Raw genomic sequence first — 20,647 nt, forward strand, 5'->3', positions numbered from 1 at the left:
CGGGTGAAGTTTAAGAAAGCGGAGATTGTTATTAGTGGAATACTGTGTAGAAGGGATACTGACTGGAGGGTGATTGGGGATTTAAATGAGACTATGGAGTGGGTATGTGGGAAACTGGGAGTGAAATTTCTAGATCCAAATGGGTGGGTAGGAGATAGGGATCTGCGCTCAGATGGCCTTCATTTAAACCGCAGTGGTACGTATAAGTTAGGAAATTTGTTTGGAAGGGTAATAGGGAGGTACATTCAGGGAAACGGGATGGCCTAGGGAGCGGTGATAAGGGAACAGGGAACTGGAAATCAAGTAGGGATGACATAAAATTGTTAGTGTTGAACTGTAGAAGTATTGTAAGGAAAGGAATAGAATTAAGTAATTTAATAGATATATATTCACCAGATATTGTAATAGGAGTTGAATCATGGCTGAGAAATGATATAATGGATGCAGAAATTTTCTCACGGCACTGGAGTATGTATCGTAGAGATAGGATAGGAAGGGTGGGAGGCGGAGTGTTCATTCTGGTGAAAGAAGAATTTGTAAGCTACGAAAAAGTTAAAGATGAGACACATGAAATTCTAGGTGTAAGGCTCATTTCTAAAGATAATAGGCAACTTGATATATTTGGAGTGTACAGATCGGGAAAAGGTAGCAATGACGCGGATTCAGAATTATTTGATAGGATAGTCAGCTATGTGGGAAACGACATGGAAAGAAATGCGATTGTAGCGGGAGATCTGAATTTGCCAGATGTCAATTGGGAAGGAAATGCGAACGACAGAAAGCATGACCAACAAATGGCAAATAAGTTAATATGGGAAGGACAGCTGATTCAGAAAGTGATGGAACCAACCAGAGGGAAAAATATCCTGGATGTCGTGCTGATAAAACCAGATGAGCTCTATAGGGAAACTGAAGTAATAGATGGTATTAGTGATCATGAAGCTGTTTTCGTGGTAGTTAAAAATAAATGTGATAGAAAGGAAGGTCTTAAAAGTAGGACTGTTAGGCAGTACCACATGGCTGATAAAGCAGGCATGAGGCAGTTTCTAAAAAGTAGCTATGATCGGTGGAAAACTGTAAATATAAATGTAAACAGACTCTGGGATGGGTTTAAAGAAATTGTTGAGGAATGCGAAAACAGGTTTGTACCATTAAGGGTGGTAAGGAATCGTAAAGACCCACCTTATTATAATAGAGAAATAAAGAGACTAAGAAGGAGGTGCAGACTGGAAAGAAATAGAGTTAGAAATGGCTGTGGAAGTAAGGAGAAATTGAAGGAACTTACTAGAAAATTGAATCTAGCAAAGATGGCAGCTAAAGATAATATGATGGCAAGCATAATTGGCAGTCATACGAATTTTAGTGAAAAATGGAAGGGTATGTATAGGTATTTTAAGGCAGAAACAGGTTCCAAGAAGGACATTCCAGGAATAATTAATGAACAAGGGGAGTGTGTATGTGAGGATCTTCAAAAGGCAGAAGTATTCAGTCAGCAGTATGTAAAGATTGTTGGTTACAAGGATAATGTCGAGATAGAGGAGGAGACTTAAGGCCAAAGAAGTAATAAAATTTACATATGATAACAATGACATTTACAATAAGATACAAAAGTTAAAAACTAGAAAAGCGACTGGAATTGATCAGATTTCTGGGGATATACTAAAGACAATGGGTTGGGATATAGTACCATATCTGAAGTACTTATTTGATTATTGTTTGGTCGGACGAGCTATACCAGATGAATGGAGAGTTGCTATAGTTGCCCCTGTGTATAAAGGAAAGGGTGATAGACATAAAGCTGAAAATTACAGGCCAGTAAGTTTGACATGCATTGTATGTAAGCTTCGGGAAGGCATTCTTTCTGATTATATTAGACATGTTTGTGAAATTAATAACTGGTTCGATAGAAGGCAATTCGGTTTTAGGAAAGGTTATTCCATTGAAGCTCAACTTGTAGGATTCCAGCAAGATATAGCAGATATCTTGGATTCAGGAGGTCAAATGGACTGTATCGCGATTGACCTGTCTAAAGCATTTGATAGGGTGGATCATGGGAGACTACTGGCAAAAATGAGTGCAATTGGACTAGACAAAAGAGTGACTGAATGGGTTGCTATATTTCTAGAAAATAGATCTCAGAGAATTAGAGTAGGTGAAGCTTTATCTGACCCTGTAATAATTAAGAGGGGAATTCCTCAAGGCAGTATTATCGGACCTTTATGTTTTCTTATATATATATATATATATATATATATATATATATGATATGAGTAAAGGAGTGGAATCGGAGGTAAGGCTTTTTGTGGATGATGTTATTCTCTATAGAGTGATAAATAAGTTACAAGATTGTGAGCAACTGCAACGTGACCTCGAAAATGTTGTGAGATGGACAGCAGGCAATGGTATGTTGATAAACGGGGTTAAAAGTCAGGTTGTGAGTTTTACAAGTAGGAAAAGTCCTCTCAGTTTTAATTACTGCGTTGATGGGGTGAAAGTTCCTTTTGGGGATCATTGTAAGTATCTAGGTGTTAATATAAGGAAAGATCTTCATTGGGGTAATCACATAAATGGGATTGTAAATAAAGGGTACAGATCTCTGCACATGGTTATGAGGGTGTTTAGGGGTTGTAGTAACGATGTAAAGGAGAGGGCATATAAGTCTCTGGTAAGACCCCAACTAGAGTATGGTTCCAGTGTATGGGACCCTCACCAGGATTACCTGATTCAAGAACTGGAAAAAATCCAAAGAAAAGCAGCTCGATTTGTTCTGGGCGATTTCCGACAAAAGAGTAGCATTACAAAAATGTTGCAATGTTTGGGTTGGGAAGAATTGAGAGAAAGAAGAAGAGCTGCTCGACTAAGTGGTATGTTCCGGGCTGTCAGCGGAGAGATGGCGTGGAATGACATTAGTAGACGAATAAGTTTGAATGGCGTTTATAAAAGTAGGAAAGATCACAATATGAAGATAAAGTTGGAATTCAAGAGGACAAACTGGGGCAAATATTCATTTATAGGAAGGGGAGTTAGGGATTGGAATAACTTACCAAGAGAGATGTTCAATAAATTTCCAATTTCTTTGAAATCATTTAGGAAAAGGCTAGGAAAACAACAAATAGGGAATCTGCCACCTGGGCGACTGCCCTAAATGCAGATCAGTATTGATTGATTGAAACAAGAAACTTTGGATAATAAATTATTTAAGTTGAAAAATTTAGCATCTAATGGAGAAGAAAGAAGGTTAGTTCCTAATCTTACGTTTGATGATAGTGTTTATCCACCTCCAATTAAAAACTTGTCTGAGATAGATTTTAATGAAGAACAAACCTCTATTTTAAGTCAAGGCCCTAATTTCAATTGGCCAAGTTCAAACAAAAGTTACGATTTAATCACAACATTAGCAGAAACAGAAATAGCAATACAGAATGTACCTGTAGATTTACAGAATGACTTAAGGTATGAAGCTAAGAAGAAAATTCCTATTTTAGTAAAAGGTTTACTATCACTTCGAGGCACCAACAAGGCAGTTAATAACTTGAAGCAAAAAATCAAGCTAAATAACTTGATTATCACAAAAGCAGATAAAGGAGGAACAGTTGTAGCCCTAGATAGAAATGTTTATATTGATAAAACAGAAACATTTTTTAATAACAATTCATTTAGTACAATTGATAAAGACCTGACATCACGTATTCAGAGGGATCTTAAAAAACTATTAAAAACCACGTCATTCTTGTTTAATGAACATGATGTGCAAACATTAATAAATATGAACCCTAGACTCCCGACTGCAAGAGCACTGCCGAAATTGCATAAACAAGGAGAACCGATTAGACCTATCATAAATTTCAAACATAGCCCCATTTATAAAACTTCTAGATTTATACATAATTTCTTATCAAGTAAATACGTATTTCATTGTAAAATACCTATCAAAAACTCAGTGGATTTTTGCAATCTAGTTAAAGAAGACCTTAAAAAGTAGTTAGTGGGACGTAAAACAAATAACATTATTATTAATATTCATTTAGGACATACTCTCTACGGAATATTGTACAAGTATTTCCTTGACAACTGCTTTCAATTGTAGTAATAATTTATATATTTTCTCTTGAGTTTTTGTTTGTTTTAATGTTGTCAATCTTATGTTAATTTTAAGGACACTTCCTCTTAAGCATTACTTTGTCAATTTTATATATTTTTCATCTAAACAGTGTTACGTGGCTGAAGATGTTGATAAAATACGAAACATGTACCACTTTTAACCATTAAATTGCCTTAAGCAATCATTGTATCGACTAGGTGGAAAATAATAAATACTTAATTGTGAATCTATTGAAGTGTGATACGGACCATGAAACTGATTTTATGTAATTTCTCCAAGTTGCTAACAGTTGGCAGAGGGTAGGAAGCACGGGAATGGTGACAAATATTCAAGTGCAGTGACATCATGCGGAGGGTTTCAGAATTACGAGGGTAATCCAAAAAAGTCTCCTATTTTTTTTATAAATACAGAAATCTGTTCGTGTGGCTGTTGGTCACAATATTGTGAAGAGTGTTTCCCGCACTCGCATATAAACATACACACGCCCCACCGAGGCACTCAATCCTGGCTTTACAGCCGGTGAGAATGGAGCTCCCGTTGGATGTTACTGCCAAGTGCGAAGTGCGCGTGGTTATTCGGTTTTTGAATGCAAAAGGTACTGAACCGATTGAAATCCATCGCCAATTGACGGTAGTGTATGGTGAGTCGTGCATGGATGTCAAAAATGTTCGTAAGTGGTGTAGAGAGTTTGCAGCCGGTCGGACTGAAATTCACAACGAACAAAGGAGCGGGAGACCATGTATTTCCGTTGAGACAGTCCTGGAGGTTGAGCAAATCATGCGTGAAGATTGGCGGATCACCCTGGATGATCTCTGCACTTTGGTTCCTGAGGTTTCCTGAAGCACCGCTCAAAGAATTTTACCGGAACAGTTGAAATACTGGAAGGTGCTTGCAAGATGGGTGTCACGCATGCTGACTGAAGACCACATGCGGCAACAAGTTGATTCTTCCCGTGCATTTCTTCAAAGCTTTGCAGCCGAACAGGACAACTTTTTGGACTAAATTGTCATGAGTGATGAAACCTAGGCGTTCCACTTTACACCTGAGACCAAGCAACAATCATGCCTTGGCGGCATCCCTCTTCGCCAAAACCGCAGAAATTCAAGCAAACACAGTCTGCCGGTAAAGTCATGAAAACTGTGTTTTGGGATCGAAGAGGGGTATGGTTGGTCGACTTTATGGCCGCTTGGACCACAATAAATCTGACAGGTACTGTGAGACTCTGAAAAAAAAAAAAAAAAAAAAAAAAAAAACGGAGAAGAGGAATGTTGAGCAAGGGCGTAAACATTCTCCATGACAACGCTCGCCCACACATTGCCCAACAAACCGTTGCTCTCTTACGACAGTTTCAGTGGAACATCATCACCCACCCACCCACCCACCCTATAGTCCCGATTTGGCGCCCAGTGACTATGACTTCTACCCTATGCTGAAAGAACATTTGGCTGGAAAGCGATTCAGCACTGATGACGAGGTGAAAGATGAGGTTCACAACTTCCTGAACAGCATGGCGGCGAGCTGGTATGGCATGGGCATACAAAAACTGACACAGTGTCTACAAAAATGCATCAAATGAAATGGCGATTATGTAGAAAAATAGCTAAATGTTCAAGCTGTAAAATGATGTAAACCACTGTAGAAATAAACAGGTCTATGTATTAAAAAAAAAAAAAAAATAGGAGACCTTATTTTTGGGATTACCTTCGTACTGTATGTCTGCCACCGCATGCAATTTTAAGATTGAATGCCTTTTGTCCTTAACCCAATCACTGCCAAACCCATATATATATGTTTTTGAATGCCGTGCCACGTCAGCCAAACCCGTATATATACGTTTTGGTGCCGTGTGTACTTCACTGATCTCGCAAATGAACGCGATATAGTGTTATGCTTTGAGATTCCATGGAAATGATCAAAGAAGTTGTATACTGCAGATATACCACTCCATTTTGCGTGTTTTGAAAGCGATCTGGTGTTATTTCAGCTTCGTTGGAGTGGAACATCTTTCCCGCTTACGTGTAGCCATCCTGGCGCTTTGAAGCATACATTCATCTCTTGTTGACGAAGAAATTGAATTTTTCCTCATAAATAGTGATTCTGGAGAGCTGTATTTTGATAATGAAGGTGGAGAATATCTAAGTGGCGACATTGAACTACAAGAAAGTGCGAGACAAAGTAGTAACAATGAGTCTCATGCGGAATTGTCACCCCTTCCTCAGATAAATTATTTTTTCACAAATGTAAATGATTTTGATATTACCAGTTCTTGGATAAATACTTTTATATTATATTTCAGTAATAGTATCACCGAGCGGAGTAGCCGCGCGTATTAACATGCTACGGCTAGGGAGCCAAGCTCTGCACTCGGCAGGCGAGTGGGTTCGAATCTCATCGTCAGCTGTCTTGAGAATTTCTTCTCTTTTCTTTATGGTTTCCCTTTTACACTCCCAAGTAAATGCCGGTACAGTTCCTATTAATAAGCCACAGCCGATTCCTTCCACTTCTGTACCCAGTTTCATTCACCATCATTCATTTAATATTCATTATCTTCTCAACTGAGGTTTGCGTCGGGAAGGGCATCCGGTCGTAAAATATGGTGTAAAATATAATGTAAGTTCATCCCCGACACCGTATTGGTCTACAGGGCTAAGGGCACGATATGCATTCAATTAATAGTATCAGTAAATATGTATCTGTCAAAGTGCTTCTTCCTTTAAAGAAAACCCGGCCCACAGGGCTCGGCTGGTCATCAAAACTCGGCAGTAAAAAGGTTAACTACTTCATTTCGTCTTTCTTTCTACAGTGGATTAGATGGAGAGATTATACAGCGCCACACGTAGTCAAACAATGGAACTAGTGCAGATGCGTGGAACTTTTGAACTTCTGAGAGATAAAATTAATAATAATAAACTTGAAACAACCTTACATAGAACTTCAGACAGTTACTTGCGCTATCATAACACATGTAATGAATGCCTTGTATGCAAGGAAAATATGTCCCTGTTAGGAAGTGGTGAGATTCTGATTCTAACTCTGCTGATAATGTCGTCCATAATGTCAAGATGCCTTAGTATGACAGCTACAACCAGAGCAGCAGAAGAAAGAGATCTCTATAATATGCCTGCACTGCTTGACTGTGACAAATATCCACCAACAATACCCTCTCTCTTCCCTAAATATGAGAAAGAAAAAGAAAAAAAATCATCAGCTTCTTAAAACTCACCTTCACTTATGACTAATGTCCATTCTTATATCCTTCATTCAATACCCTTCAATCCTCCTGTCCTCAAGGCTGCAAAACCTATTTAATATTATAATTTTTCAATGGTAAGCAAATTACCTTAAAATTTCTCCAGCAATTGACTCGCAAAAACACAATTTCTTTGTATTTTGTGTCAAATGATATAATTTGTTAACCACTGAAAAAAATTGTAGTGAAGCTTTAATTAAATGTATGGGAGAAAATAACCTATACTCAACTTACCATTCACTTTTTGATGTTGGGTCTATCAGAACTGTTTCTGTTTTAATGGTTTTGTATCTGTAAGCTCTTCTTCAGTATTCTCCTCACTTGAATGGAGGGGATTATCACCGTCTGTTTGAGGAAGCTCTCCATCAAGAATATCTTCCTTCATAGAATCACCTTCTGCCTTTTCTCTTGGCAGAACTTCTTCTTCAGAAAGTTCCTCACTTGAGGAGCTGCGAATATCACCTTCCATCTGTAAAAGGAAAGAACATTATGTAGAGAATTTTAACTACATATACATTTTACTCTATTACTGCCACAGGTACTAATGGATAAAACTTTTAGTCTTCAGCATAATAGAAACGAATTTCATACATAAATGCAGAACTTTACAGATGTTCTACAATGTGCTTGTGATATGTATATCACTTAAAAAGTTTGGTTTTATCAGCAAAAGTTACAAAACACAAAGTCCGGCTCCATGGCTAAATGGTTAGCGTGCTGGCCTTTGGTCACAGGGGTCCCAGGTTTGATTCCCGGTAGGGCTGGGAATTTTAACCTTAATTGGTTAATTTCGCTGCCACGGGGGCTGGGTGTACGTGTGGTCTTCATCATCATTTCATCCTCATCACGACGCGCAGGTTGCCTACGGGTGTCAAATCAAAAGACCTGCATCTGGCGAGCCGAACTTGTCCTCTGACACTCCCGGTACTAAAAGCCATACTCCATTTCCATTTTTTACAAAACACACAACTGTTCATGAGATATTCTAGCAACCAATGGGTTTCTCTTACGGCTCAGTGAAAGAATCATATGCTATAACGTACTCTTGATCTCAGCTCATTTGAAAATAATACACACTTGCATTCACTGTACTCTTGTTACAGGAAGGTTTAAATAATACTTGGATTTATCTGCAGTGTTAAAATGGTAGTGAAAACATAATTCCAAAGTAGCTAGTAAGTAGATAGGCTAATACGTATGTGCTGGTGGGTTGTATAAAAAAAAATGATCAAGAAATTTATGGTTCATGGTATGGGTTACTGTAGTCACGTCCTAGTTCGTAAACCATGGGCAATGGCTGAATGGCCTAGCAAGTGGTCCTGAGAGTCGGGATATCAGTTGCTACGGAATGCGAGAGGGCATCTCAGATACGTATATTCTTGTGCTAACCCATCAGAGAAGAGATCCTCACTTCAAGTCTGGCTCCATGGCTAAATGGTTAGCATGCTGGCCTTTGGTCACAGGGGTCCCGCGTTTGATTCCTGGCAGGATCGGGAATTTTTACAATAATTGGTTAATTTCGTTGGCATGGGGGCTGGGTGTATGCGTCGTCTTCATCATCATTTCATCCTCATCATGACGCGCAGGTTGCCTACGGATGTCAAATCAAAACCTGCACCTGGCGAGCCGAACATGTCCTCGGACACTCCCGGCACTAAAAGCCATAAGCCATTTCATTTTTCCTCACTTGGACTATGTGTAAGTAGGGTAGCATCCTGCTCCACAAATTTACCGAGCTCAGAACATTTTAAGCAAAATCAAAACCTGCACCTGGCGAGCCGAACATGTCCTCGGACACTCCCGGCACTAAAAGCCATAAGCCATTTCATTTTTCCTCACTTGGACTATGTGTAAGTAGGGTAGCATCCTGCTCCACAAATTTACCGAGCTCAGAACATTTTAAGCAAGCCTCGAACCTATGAGAGACTTTGTCTCATAGTGCATTGGCACTGCTGGTGGCTACAAGTAGCCTACGCAGTGCCCTCCACAGTATGCACTAGCCATGCATCTTGGTAGGTGTGCTAGGTACTAACTGACGAGCGCAACCTAGCACACAGGGGCGAAACGCTGGCAACAAGGAACGAGTTATCTGGAAAATTTATAATGTCCAATAACGGACCATTTATATTGGTATTAACCATGAGGATGTCCATGTTCATAGCCAATTTGTCATGGGTCAACATGGCGGTATAACCACTTCACATCAACTTATCCCTAAGACACTGTTTACACCCCTCTTGAATATACTTGATGCTATATCAAGCTCTTGTCTCCTATTAATATTGTTAAAGAGAGTTGGGAGGAAGATTAGGAAAGATCGTTGAAGTACTGAGTGCTGTGTGAGGAATGCAGAGAAGGTCTTTGTTTCTGATGGAGTGGGAAGGAACACAGAGTGAGAAGTGCGAGACAAGATGTTCCGAACGGTAATGCCCATTTAAGATCCTGTGGAGGAAACTCAGGTCAGCTACCTGTCGCCTCATGAGCAGTGGTGACATTTATTGCCCTTAATACCTGCAGCATAAACAGATTTCTGAGCTTGGGGTTTCTGTTCCTAACAATTTCAGCAAAGAAGGACACTGCTCTGCCTTACTGGTTAACACAAATCAGGGAGCAGTAGTTCAAGAGAGGCTGAATGATCGTGAAGAAGAAGTGATGAAGAGCAGTGGGATCAGAAATTTCTGCGAAGCGGTAGAGCCTAGTAATTTCATAGTCTTGGTTGTACGTTTGTATGTGGTTCTTGAATTGTATTTTTTTATTGAATATTACAACCAAGTCACGCTGTTGCACAACTACAGTGATGAGCTTGTCGAGTAGGTAATATGATGTTGGTAGAGGAGGTTTATGTAGTGTTATGGCCATGTGGCTGCATTTCTGTGGATTGGGGATAAGTTTCCAAGTACGGCACCAGTTCGAGAGGACGTTAAGTGAGGACTGCAGAAGAGCGGCATCTGCTGGATTCGTGATTTCCCTAAATATCTTGCAGTCGTCAGCAAGAAGTAGGGTATTTGCTGTTTCATTGAGTTTGGACGGCAGATTGTCCATAAACATGGGAAACAGCAAAGGGCCAAGAGCACTGCCTTGTGGGACACCAGAGGTGACTGGTAACAATGAGGATGAAGTGCCTGATATTACCACACTCCGCCAACAGTTATGTAGGAAGCCAGCAAGAAGGGTCAGAAGACTGCCATGTATATTAAATCGTTCTGAGAGTTTAAGGAGCAGCAGAGTATGGTCTAAGAATCAAAGGCCTTCGAAATGTCTACGTAGCCGATATCCAGCTGCGATTTAACTGCAATGGTAATGGGACTTATGGAAGAAAGAAAGAAAGTAGAACTGGCTGAGTCAGCAAAGAGATTGCATCTGAATGTGCTAGGAGTAAATTATATTTGGGTAAGGGGAGATAACGAAGAACAGAAAGGAGATCGTAAAGTGTACTCAACGGGTGTTAAAAAGGAAAGGGCAGAGTGTGATGTAGGACTGTTCATCAGGAATACTATTGCACACAACATACTGTAGTTTCTGTCAGGCACATAAATGAGCGAATGATGTGGGTAGATTTGGCAGTTGGAGGAATTAAGACAAGAATTGTCTCAGCGTATTCAACATGCGAGGGTGCAGATGACGATGAAGTTGACAAATTTTATGAAGCACTGAGTGACATCGTAGTCAGGGTCAATAGTAAGGGTAGGATAGTGCTAATGGGTGATGTCAATGCGAGAGTTGGAAATAGAACTGAAGGATATGAAAGGGTAATTGGTAAATGCGGAGAAGATATGGAAGCTAATGGGAATGGGAAGAGTTTGCTGGACTTCTGTGCTAGTATGGGTTTAGCAGTTACGAATACATTCAAAAGGCATAAGGCTATTCACTGCTACACATGGCAGGGTAGGGGCACCAGATCCATAATAGATATCTTAACAGACTTCGAATTCAGGAAATCTGTTAGGAATGTATGGGTTTTCCGGGGATTTCTCGATGATACAGACCACTACCTGATCTGCAGTGAACTAAGTATCTCCAGGCCTAGGATAGATAAAGTGAAACCTTTCTGCAAACTAATAAGGGTAGAAAATCTCCAGGACGAGATGACCATTGTACATGGACAATGAGAAAGTGAGCCAACAGTACACACCACACAGATGTAATAGGAGTGGTGACTAAATGTGCTATGAATCGGATCACTGTTATCAGCAACGTGAATGGAATCAAATTATTCATTTAAGTAAAATTAATGCAATATCCCATCACTATTATGCTCTAGGTGTATCATGTATACTTGGAGTCATTGCTATGAACAATACTTGTTGCCTGAGTATTGCCAAGGGCACTGTAATACAATGGGGCATGGCAGTGCATGGGGTCTGAAACAGACATGTTTGGTGATCAGTTATAAAAACAATGTAAAAGCTATGACAATTGAATGCTCATGTTTGTTAACCTGATATTATGTACTGAACTGCAGATACACTATTTTTGACATGCAGTGGTAGCTGTCTTAATGCAAAATAATACGAGTTACCTAAAAAAAAAAAAGTGACAAAACAAATAGTCACATTTCCTTAACTCGGAAAAGTAGCAGACTAGGGAAATGTGTGTTTAAATTTTAACATCTTTCTTCACTTTTCTTTCCACCAATGTTTCAGTATCAGGTGTGAAGGAGTTCTCCTTACATGAACCTAAGAGTTAATTTTATGTCTGTGAGCTTGCATCCGGGAGATAGTAGGTTCGAATCCCACTATCGGCAGCCCTGAAGATGGTTTTCCGTGGTTTCCCATTTTCACACCAAGCAAATGCTGGGGCTGTACCTTAATTAAGGCCACGGCCACTTCCTTCCAACTCCTAGGCCTTTCCTATCCCATCGTCGCCATAAGACCTATCTGTGTCGGCGCGACGTAAAGCCCCTAGCAAAAAAAAAAAAATTTATGTCACCGAGCTCGATAGCTGCAGTCGCTTAAGTGCGTCCAGTATCCAGTATTCGGGAGATCGTGGGTTCGAGCCCCACTGTCGGCAGCCCTGAAGATGGTTTTCCGTGGTTTCCCATTTTCACACCAGGCAAATGCTGGGGCTGTACCTTAATTAAGGCCACGGCCGCTTCCTTCCCACTCCTAGTCCCTTCCTGCCTCATCGTCGCCGTAAGACCTATCTGTGTCGGCGCGACGTAAAGCATATAACAAAAAAAAAAAATTATGTCAAAAATATCTTTCAATCGCAGCTTTATAAGTTTCATTTGGAAAAAAAAAAATTGCGCGCATGCACACGCGCACACACACTCTCTCTCTCTCTCTCTCTCTTTCAAAGAAGTGAGCGGTCCCAACTAAGCTAACTCATAATCCTCCTCCTTTCCCCTTATCTAGCTCCTGCTGGTTCCAGGCATTTATGGCACTTCTCTTCCATCATTTTGTACCAGTCCAGGTTTCTTCTTTTTGCACTCCCCTTTCATGAATCGATCTACCTTGTCCTAGGTCTCGCTCTCTTTCCCTCGAACTTCATCTTCTTCATCTGTCTTGATATGCTTTTCTCCTCCATCCTCTTTACATGTCCACAAACCATCTTAGTTTATTCATATCAATCCTCTCATTTAGGTTTTCTACTCCAACTTCCTTTCTAATATCTTAGTTCTCACCCTTGTCTTTCCTCATCTTTCCTTTCCTTTTTTTTTTTTTTTACATATTTCATTTCAATGGTTTGAATTCTACTCTCCTACTTGTCATTGTTCAGGTCTCAGCATGTAAGTCAATACACGTGCATTATACTTTTTGTACATTATCTCTTTACACTTCCTTGATACTTTCTTATTCTAGAAAAGGTTTCTTACACTTTGGTAAAATGCACTGCCCTGTTGCACCCTCTGCTAATCTTCATGTCCAGCCTTGTATTCTGCATTAATTCACTCATACGTATTGAAACTGTCCAGAATTTCAAGGCTTTGACCACCAATTTTCACACTGCCTTTTTCCTCTTGATATAACAATGGTCTTGCTTTTCTCTGTGCTGATTTTCATGACATATTTTTCAATTCCTTCATTCAGTGCATCAGGCATAATTTCTTTCCCAGACAACAATTTTGTTTACAAATAGATAACTTCATCTCCCTATTCCCATATGCTTCCTTTGTCTCCATAATTTCATCCATAACCATTGGAAACAGGAGGGGTAAATGCACATTTTCCTGTCTGAGTCCAGTGTTTCATTTCTAAACAATTCCGTCTTTCCAACCAACCGGAGTCTGTAAGCTGCTGACACGGTTGCTGTACATTGCTTGCACCATTTCTATATTTTGTGTACCCAGTCTCTTTTTGACGAAGATTTCCCAAACTTGGTAACACTGTCATATGCCTTTCTTAGCTCTATGAATGGCATGATCAGCTTATTTCCATATTCCCAATTCTTTTTGATTCATTGCCCCATGCTGAATATTGCGTCCACTGTAGCTCTTCTACTTCTAAAGCCATACTGTTCCTCTTGCAACTCTCCTTTTACCTTTCTTCTCATTCTCCTATCTAATATCCTTTCCAGTACTTTTGCCACTCGTGAAAAGAGCGAGATCCCTCTATAGCTATAAGTCACATTTTTGTCCCCCTTCTTAAAGACTGGTATTATTATTCCATTTCCCGCGTATTCTGCCACACATTTCTATTTCCATATGTACTTTAACAATCTGTACACCCATTGCAGTCCAACAGGTCCAGCAACCTTTATTATTTCCACACTAATTTCATCCATCTCTGCTGCCCCCCATTTTCATTTTACGGACTGCAAAGTCCACCTCCAACATTGTCTTATCACCATCAAACCGTATTACTACAATCTCCTCTGCACAATTTCTCACATTTAGCAGCTTATCATAATAGTTTTTCCATCCTCTCTCCAGATGTGTTATCAAACCACGGACACTTCTCTATGCAGACAATGTCATGTTGGCCTCCGAGAACCAGGTTGATCTGCAATGCCAAACCCAAGAATGGAACGATCGGCTGGCACAATATGGACTGCACCTCAATAAAAGGAAAACAATATATGACATCAGATATACAAGCAATCGGAAACATTTAGGTGGATGGTGAGGACCTAAATTTATAATAATATAAGAAATTTATTTTAACTCGACCTATTCAATACAGTACAAGATGTTAACATATTAGTTAAACATAGTTAAAAATCGTTGAGGCATGTTTTGCCCCATCTGTGGGGCATCATCAGTCATATCAAATACCTCAAAATTCTACCAGACGTCTGGTTGGAAATTATAAAAATATGTTACATGAGTGAATACATTAAAAAACATTTACAAGATCTTATCATTAACAAAATAACAAATTAATTAAAAAATGTTACATTAGCGAACACGTTGGTAAATATGCGTACAGTAAAATTGCAATTATATGTATTCTGCATTCATTGTCAACATTTGTATATAAATTTTAAACTGTCTTCGAACTTAGCACCAAATAAGACTAACTACCATTATTGTCAATACTGTACATATGACGGCCTTGTTTTGAGTGAAAATTCACCAACGTGTTCACTAGTGTAACATTTTTAAATTAATTTGATATTTTGTTAATGATAAGATCTTGTAAATGTTTTTTAATGTATTCACTCATGTAACATTTTTATAATTTCCAACCAGATGTCTGGTAGAATTTTGAGGTATTTGATATGACAGATGATGCCCCACAGAAGGAGTGAAACATGTCTCAACAATTTTTAATGCTGTTTAACTAATATGTTAACATCTTGTACTGTATTGAATAGGTTGAGTTAAAATAAATTTCTTATATTATTATAAATTAAGATTCTTTCAATACGGAGAAAATGATTTTCATTACTTGTAATGGTGAGGACCTGCCACGAGTGACAAGATTCAAGGATCTTGGCTCCACGATCGCTGATGATGACCGATTTGTCAAAGAGGTCAAAGCAAGGATACTCGCAACCTGGATGAAATGTTGAGCAACAACCAGCATCACTTGTGACTGGAGGATAAAAGATAATCTCTAATAAGAAATCTATCGTACTGTCATCCAACCTATTGCACTGTATGGTCGCGAATGTTGGCCGACTATGACTGTGACACAGTGTCAACTGGGTGTCAAGGAGACTAAGATGCTGAGATGGACAGCTGGAGTCACTTAACTAGATCGTATCTGCAATGAATCAATCAGGGAGAGATTTGGTGTTGCACTGATACAAGACAAAATGCACAAGAGTCATCTACGAAGGTTTAGCCAACACTATCGCGAAGACGGGCTACATGTGAAAAGTCGCCAGTACGAGACCACAAGGACGACCAAAACAGCAAGAACTGAAGAGCGCCAAACAAACGCTGAAGGAAAAATAAGATGTGTTATCAACACTCCACCTTCCTCTTTCATCAGCTTTGAATGGACTCCTTTCTTTTCTATTATTTCATATAGTTCCATACAGCATTCTTTTACTGCCAGTTGCATCCGTTTCCATCTTCTGTGTAAATTCTTTGCAACTTTTGTTCTCTTACCAATTTCTTATATTAACTTTTATTACCAAGATACTTCCTTTTCCTTTCTTCATTAAAAAAAAAAATCTGTATTTCATTCTTGCTATGCTTTCTTCTTTTCTTTCACTGCTTCTCTCACTTTCTCATTCTACCACAGGCACTCGCTCCCTACTTATAAATGCCCTTTTAAAGTTGGAACATTCATCTTCCATATTTCCAACTTCAGTAACTGGAATTTGCTGTTCCAGTCTCACCAGAAATTCTTCCTGTACTTTCTTATCTCCTTTAATTTTTCCATTTCCCCCACTCATTTTTTTGATATCACACTCTATGATCTCCAAATGCTTCTCCTGGTAAAGCTGCTACATCCCTCAACTGTCTTTGAATTGTCCTTTTCACCAGAAAGTAATCAATTTCAAATTTTATTCTTCTGTCATCCCAACCATATCTCATAATTTTCCATTCCAATCCTTCCACAAAACTCAACTAGTTTCTCATTATCCAATGTAAGTGCAAACAGTACACTTTCCTGAAAGCTTCTTGTAAGGCAGTGACTGAGTTTGGACAGAAAAGGCTTTTCTTTCAGTAAGCAGTTACTCTGGAATCCATAAGCTGCATTTGGCATTCAGTCAGCACTTTGTTCCTGTCTACTGAGAAAGGAAACATAAAAATATTACAAGTGGCTTAGAAATGAGCCAGATCTCTAAACATCTTATAAGGTAGGCATAATATTAAATAGAGCAGCCCACCAGTCATTGAAAGTCGACAAAATACATTCCCCATGTTCATCCCTCGATAAGGAATAAAGATTCAGCCAATGGAGCATGTTTCTTTCTTGAAGTTTTTGATCTAAGATATCGATGATTTCCTGAAAACCAAGTACTGAATGTCACAGAGGTTAACTACTAATTGTTGTATTTTTATCTGTTTTCAATTCTTAATTTCATAGAGCAATGCAGTGGTCAAAAGAATGAACAGTTAAACTGATGGAACTCTCTTGAAAAAAAAAAAAAACACCTGGCCACAAAGGCCCTTGGAGGGGTGGAAGATAACAGCTTCCACTATCTGTAACCTCGGCACATAGTGGGGTAGTGTGTTAAGCTCTATGCCCGGCCACTTCCCCCCCCCAGGAATTAAACTGGTACTCATCCTTGGTGTAAGCTGAGGGAAGTTGGAACTTTATAGGAGAGCAGAAAGTGTCTGAAATCCAAAACAAAGACCAGTTTAAAAAACTGAAAAGAATGACTCTTGGAATGAAATAGCAACAGTCAGTTGACACACTGTGAGAGATACCAATCAATGAGGGCAAAAATTAAATCGAAAATCTTCTATCTTCATTTAGAAGAGAGCAGGCAAAATGGGAAACAATCTAAGAATCAGAAAGAGTATGTATACACATGAATAGTAGGTGAAAATTTCTTAATTTTGTAATTACCTTGATTGATTTAGTTGGTAAATTAATACAGTAATACATTTCTTCTTCACAACTAGATGAATATAAATATATGGCGTGGCTTCCTGAGACATGTCCACTCGATACAATGGCTCTGTTGAACTAAATGGAAAACAGATGAACCCAGCACTTCCGTATTTGTTTCACCATTTCATTCACCATACTACTCGTCACACCGTTTTATACACGGCTTTCCAACTATAGCATAAGAACTCCTAGTACTCAGCATGAAAGGGTTTCGACAACAAACAACTGGCAGAATGATCAATGTGGGAAGTGGATAGCTAAGAGGAGAGATACGAGCTACAAGGATGTGATCTCGGAGTTGCAGGTAAAAGCCTCCATTTGTGCTCCTGCTTACCAAGCCACATTTCATGCATCTCTGATCTATGCCGTGTAGTCTCCCAATTCTCTATCTCATTCTTAAAAGGGGTATAAAGGAGTGGCGACAGCTACCAATTTACCAGGTAGTTTCTTGATGTACTTACAAGGCAAGTGTTGTGTTCGATAGCAATGTATTGAGGAAGATTAAAATTTTATCTTTTTAATGGCATATTCACAACAAAGTTCTTGGTTTTATTGACAATATGATAGCAACATAATAATAATAATAATAATAATAATAATAATAATAATAATAATAATAATAATAATAATAATAATCTATATAAATAAAAATGAATCGCTAAATGTGTTGCTATGCGCAAAACTCGGGAACGGCTGGACCAATTCGGCTAATTCTTTTTTTCAAATATTCGTATAAGTCCAAGTAAGGTTTTTACGAAGAGAAAAATTGGAGAAAATGCCAGGAAAAACGTGAAAACCCCATTTCTCTTTTTCCATTCAAACTGTTCGTCTCTCTTTCCTTCTCCCAGGTTTGCGCTTAGCGCTGTCCTCCTCTAATCCAACGCGTTTGCCAAATGGCCATAAATCTTAATGTTATCGGTTAAAATGGGTGAATATCGGATTATGTACAAAATTTCAAGCTGCATTTGATGCCGTTAACAAAAGAAAGGTTTACAAAATAATTGAGTGTGAAAATGTTAATATAATATAATGTTACCTCAAATGCAAAATCTTTATTGCTTAGAACTTATCATGTCATAACTCCTATTTTATACAATTTATTAAAATTTGTATCCACCTTATTCAATACATTAAAATGTTGTTAAAATGAAATTACAACATATATTTTATCAGAACTAGTTTCAACGCCTTTTATTGCGTCATCAGCTGATATACATTTTAGGAAATATTGGCAAACACATAAGTTTATCTACGTCACAATAAACATATTTTAAAAAAACATATTGATGATCTAAAAACCGTGTTAAAATTATATTGTTTCAAAGTCCATATTATCTGAGACTTGCGAGTATTAAACTTTAAGTTGATGAGGTCCGATGTACGTTGGCTTGCTTCCTCATAAATTAACGTGGGTTTAACAAGAACAACCACTGAAAACACAATCTTCTTAAAGAAACATTAGCTCAGTTTAACATTTCCTTAACCGTGATGTAGAACCGTATTAAAATAATTCAATAAAATCTTCAAGCCGTTATAATGTAGCAATCGTAGTGAGGTGGAAACGAGCAGTCGGTGCTTTAAGATGTTAACAATTATCTCATTCCCAGTTCAATGCAGACCTGAAATATAGGAAACTAGTAAACTATCGCTTAACTGAAAAGGCAGGAATATGAAATTTACGTCTTATAACGCAAACATTTATGTGACTCACCTCAAAAGATCGTTGTCCTTGTGAAGCACCGAGTAGCTTAGCGAGCCGTGTTGTGTTAGCAATCAAGTGTCCAAGGTTGGTTTGGGCCGAAGAGGGGAACTAGGGGAAAGAGGGTACTGTTTCGCTTCTACGACTGGTTTGTTTGAAAACCATTCTTTCTTTAGCATTTCTAGTTTTTTATCCAATACTTTCTGTTTAGCAGGAAGAAGGTAATCTAATTTATTCTGAACCGAGTCTTGAAATATGTTCCATTGCGCTTTAGTAAGCAAGGCAGCGGCCCTGAGGTGAGTCTCATATAACTGCTGATTCAAAAGTTTTTTTCTTATAAATAAATTTTAACTCATTTTTAAGATACATTTTTTTACATTTCTGTTGTACGTTACGTTGATGCGAAAGTACTTGGTTCGTTCTAAATACCCTCTTTAAAAAATTTTATATTCGCTATATTTGTAATTTTTTTCACTGTTGGTAAAGGAACATTTCAGCTCGATGCAGATAAGTTTGTTTTTAAATTTAAATCATAAGAACATGCACTATTTGTCTTTCTTTTCAGTCATGTTCCGAGATTTTTATGTACAGGCACGGAAAAGTCAGTCGCTGGCCAACTTCTTTGCTATTGAATTTGCATGGGGTGTCAAAGCGAGGCAAATGGTCTTCAGATACAGAAGTTATTTCTAAAACAAACCCCAAGTTCTTATCTTGCTTAGTTCTCAGTTTGTGACAGGAAGAATGCCTCCTTGGATTTTGGTTTCGTGCATACGCTCTCCAGACAGTCGTATGCAGTGTCGTGTTTTGTTATAGATGGAGAACTTTGTCTACCCTGATTATTTTTAAAACTTCGCTTCTCAACAAACAAGTTCATCGATTTCTCTGGTTGATTGGTTTATTTTGTGTGTGCTTCCATACACAGCATACCCATTTCAAGACTCATGCCGCCTATAAGACGCGGGCGGAGCAACTTCGGTCGAAGAACTCTAAATGCTACAAGCCAAGCTAATTTTCAGTCTAATCAGACTGCACAACAACATGAAGAGCGAAATGAAACTGAAAGCGCGTCGTTCAGCTAATAATCTTCCAAGTTTGAGTCAAACTACTTTCAGTTGCCTATCAATGCGCTGCTATTGGATCTGTGAACTCAGTTTGCCAGAACTGTAAGGCATTGAAATACAAAAATGAAGCCGCTGGATTGTGTTGCGCAAATGGCAAAGTGAAATTAGTGCCATCGATTCCACCACCATATCCATTGTACTCAATGGTTTCAGGAACAGGAACAGATTCCATACATTTCCTTGCAAATATCCGAAAATATAACAACTGCTTTCAAATGACTGCATATGGGGCAACAAATGTACTTCAGGACAATTTCACGCCAACTTTCAAGGTAACATATAACAAACAGACTTATCCCCCCATATAGCTTTCTTTTCAACTATTCTAACGGGGAAGCATAAAGGAGAAGAAGTTTTGATACCACGCATCCCTATGATTCTGACTGCCATACCATTTGAATTTAAACGACTGCAGTTTCCACTGCGGCTCGCTTTTGCTATGACCAAAAATAAATTCAAGGGCAGTTACTGAGTATTTGCGGCATTAATCCTGAAAACCCATGTTTCTCGCATGGCCAA

General features: G+C 38.7%; 1 protein-coding gene across 1 annotated transcript in view; it reads right to left on the reverse strand.

The window, feature by feature from the left end:
* schlank (ceramide synthase schlank) overlaps positions 1–20,647 on the reverse strand; it is a 240,327-nt gene that overhangs the window by 25,166 nt on the left and 194,514 nt on the right. Inside the window, exon 8 of the mRNA XM_067139817.2 lies at positions 7,587–7,821. Coding sequence (XP_066995918.2) covers positions 7,612–7,821 — 210 coding nt within the window. The 3' untranslated portion in view covers positions 7,587–7,611. The remainder of the gene's footprint in view (positions 1–7,586; positions 7,822–20,647) is intronic.

Source organism: Anabrus simplex, chromosome 2, assembly GCF_040414725.1.
Source record: "Anabrus simplex isolate iqAnaSimp1 chromosome 2, ASM4041472v1, whole genome shotgun sequence".
Classification (NCBI taxonomy): Eukaryota; Metazoa; Arthropoda; class Insecta; order Orthoptera; family Tettigoniidae; genus Anabrus; species Anabrus simplex.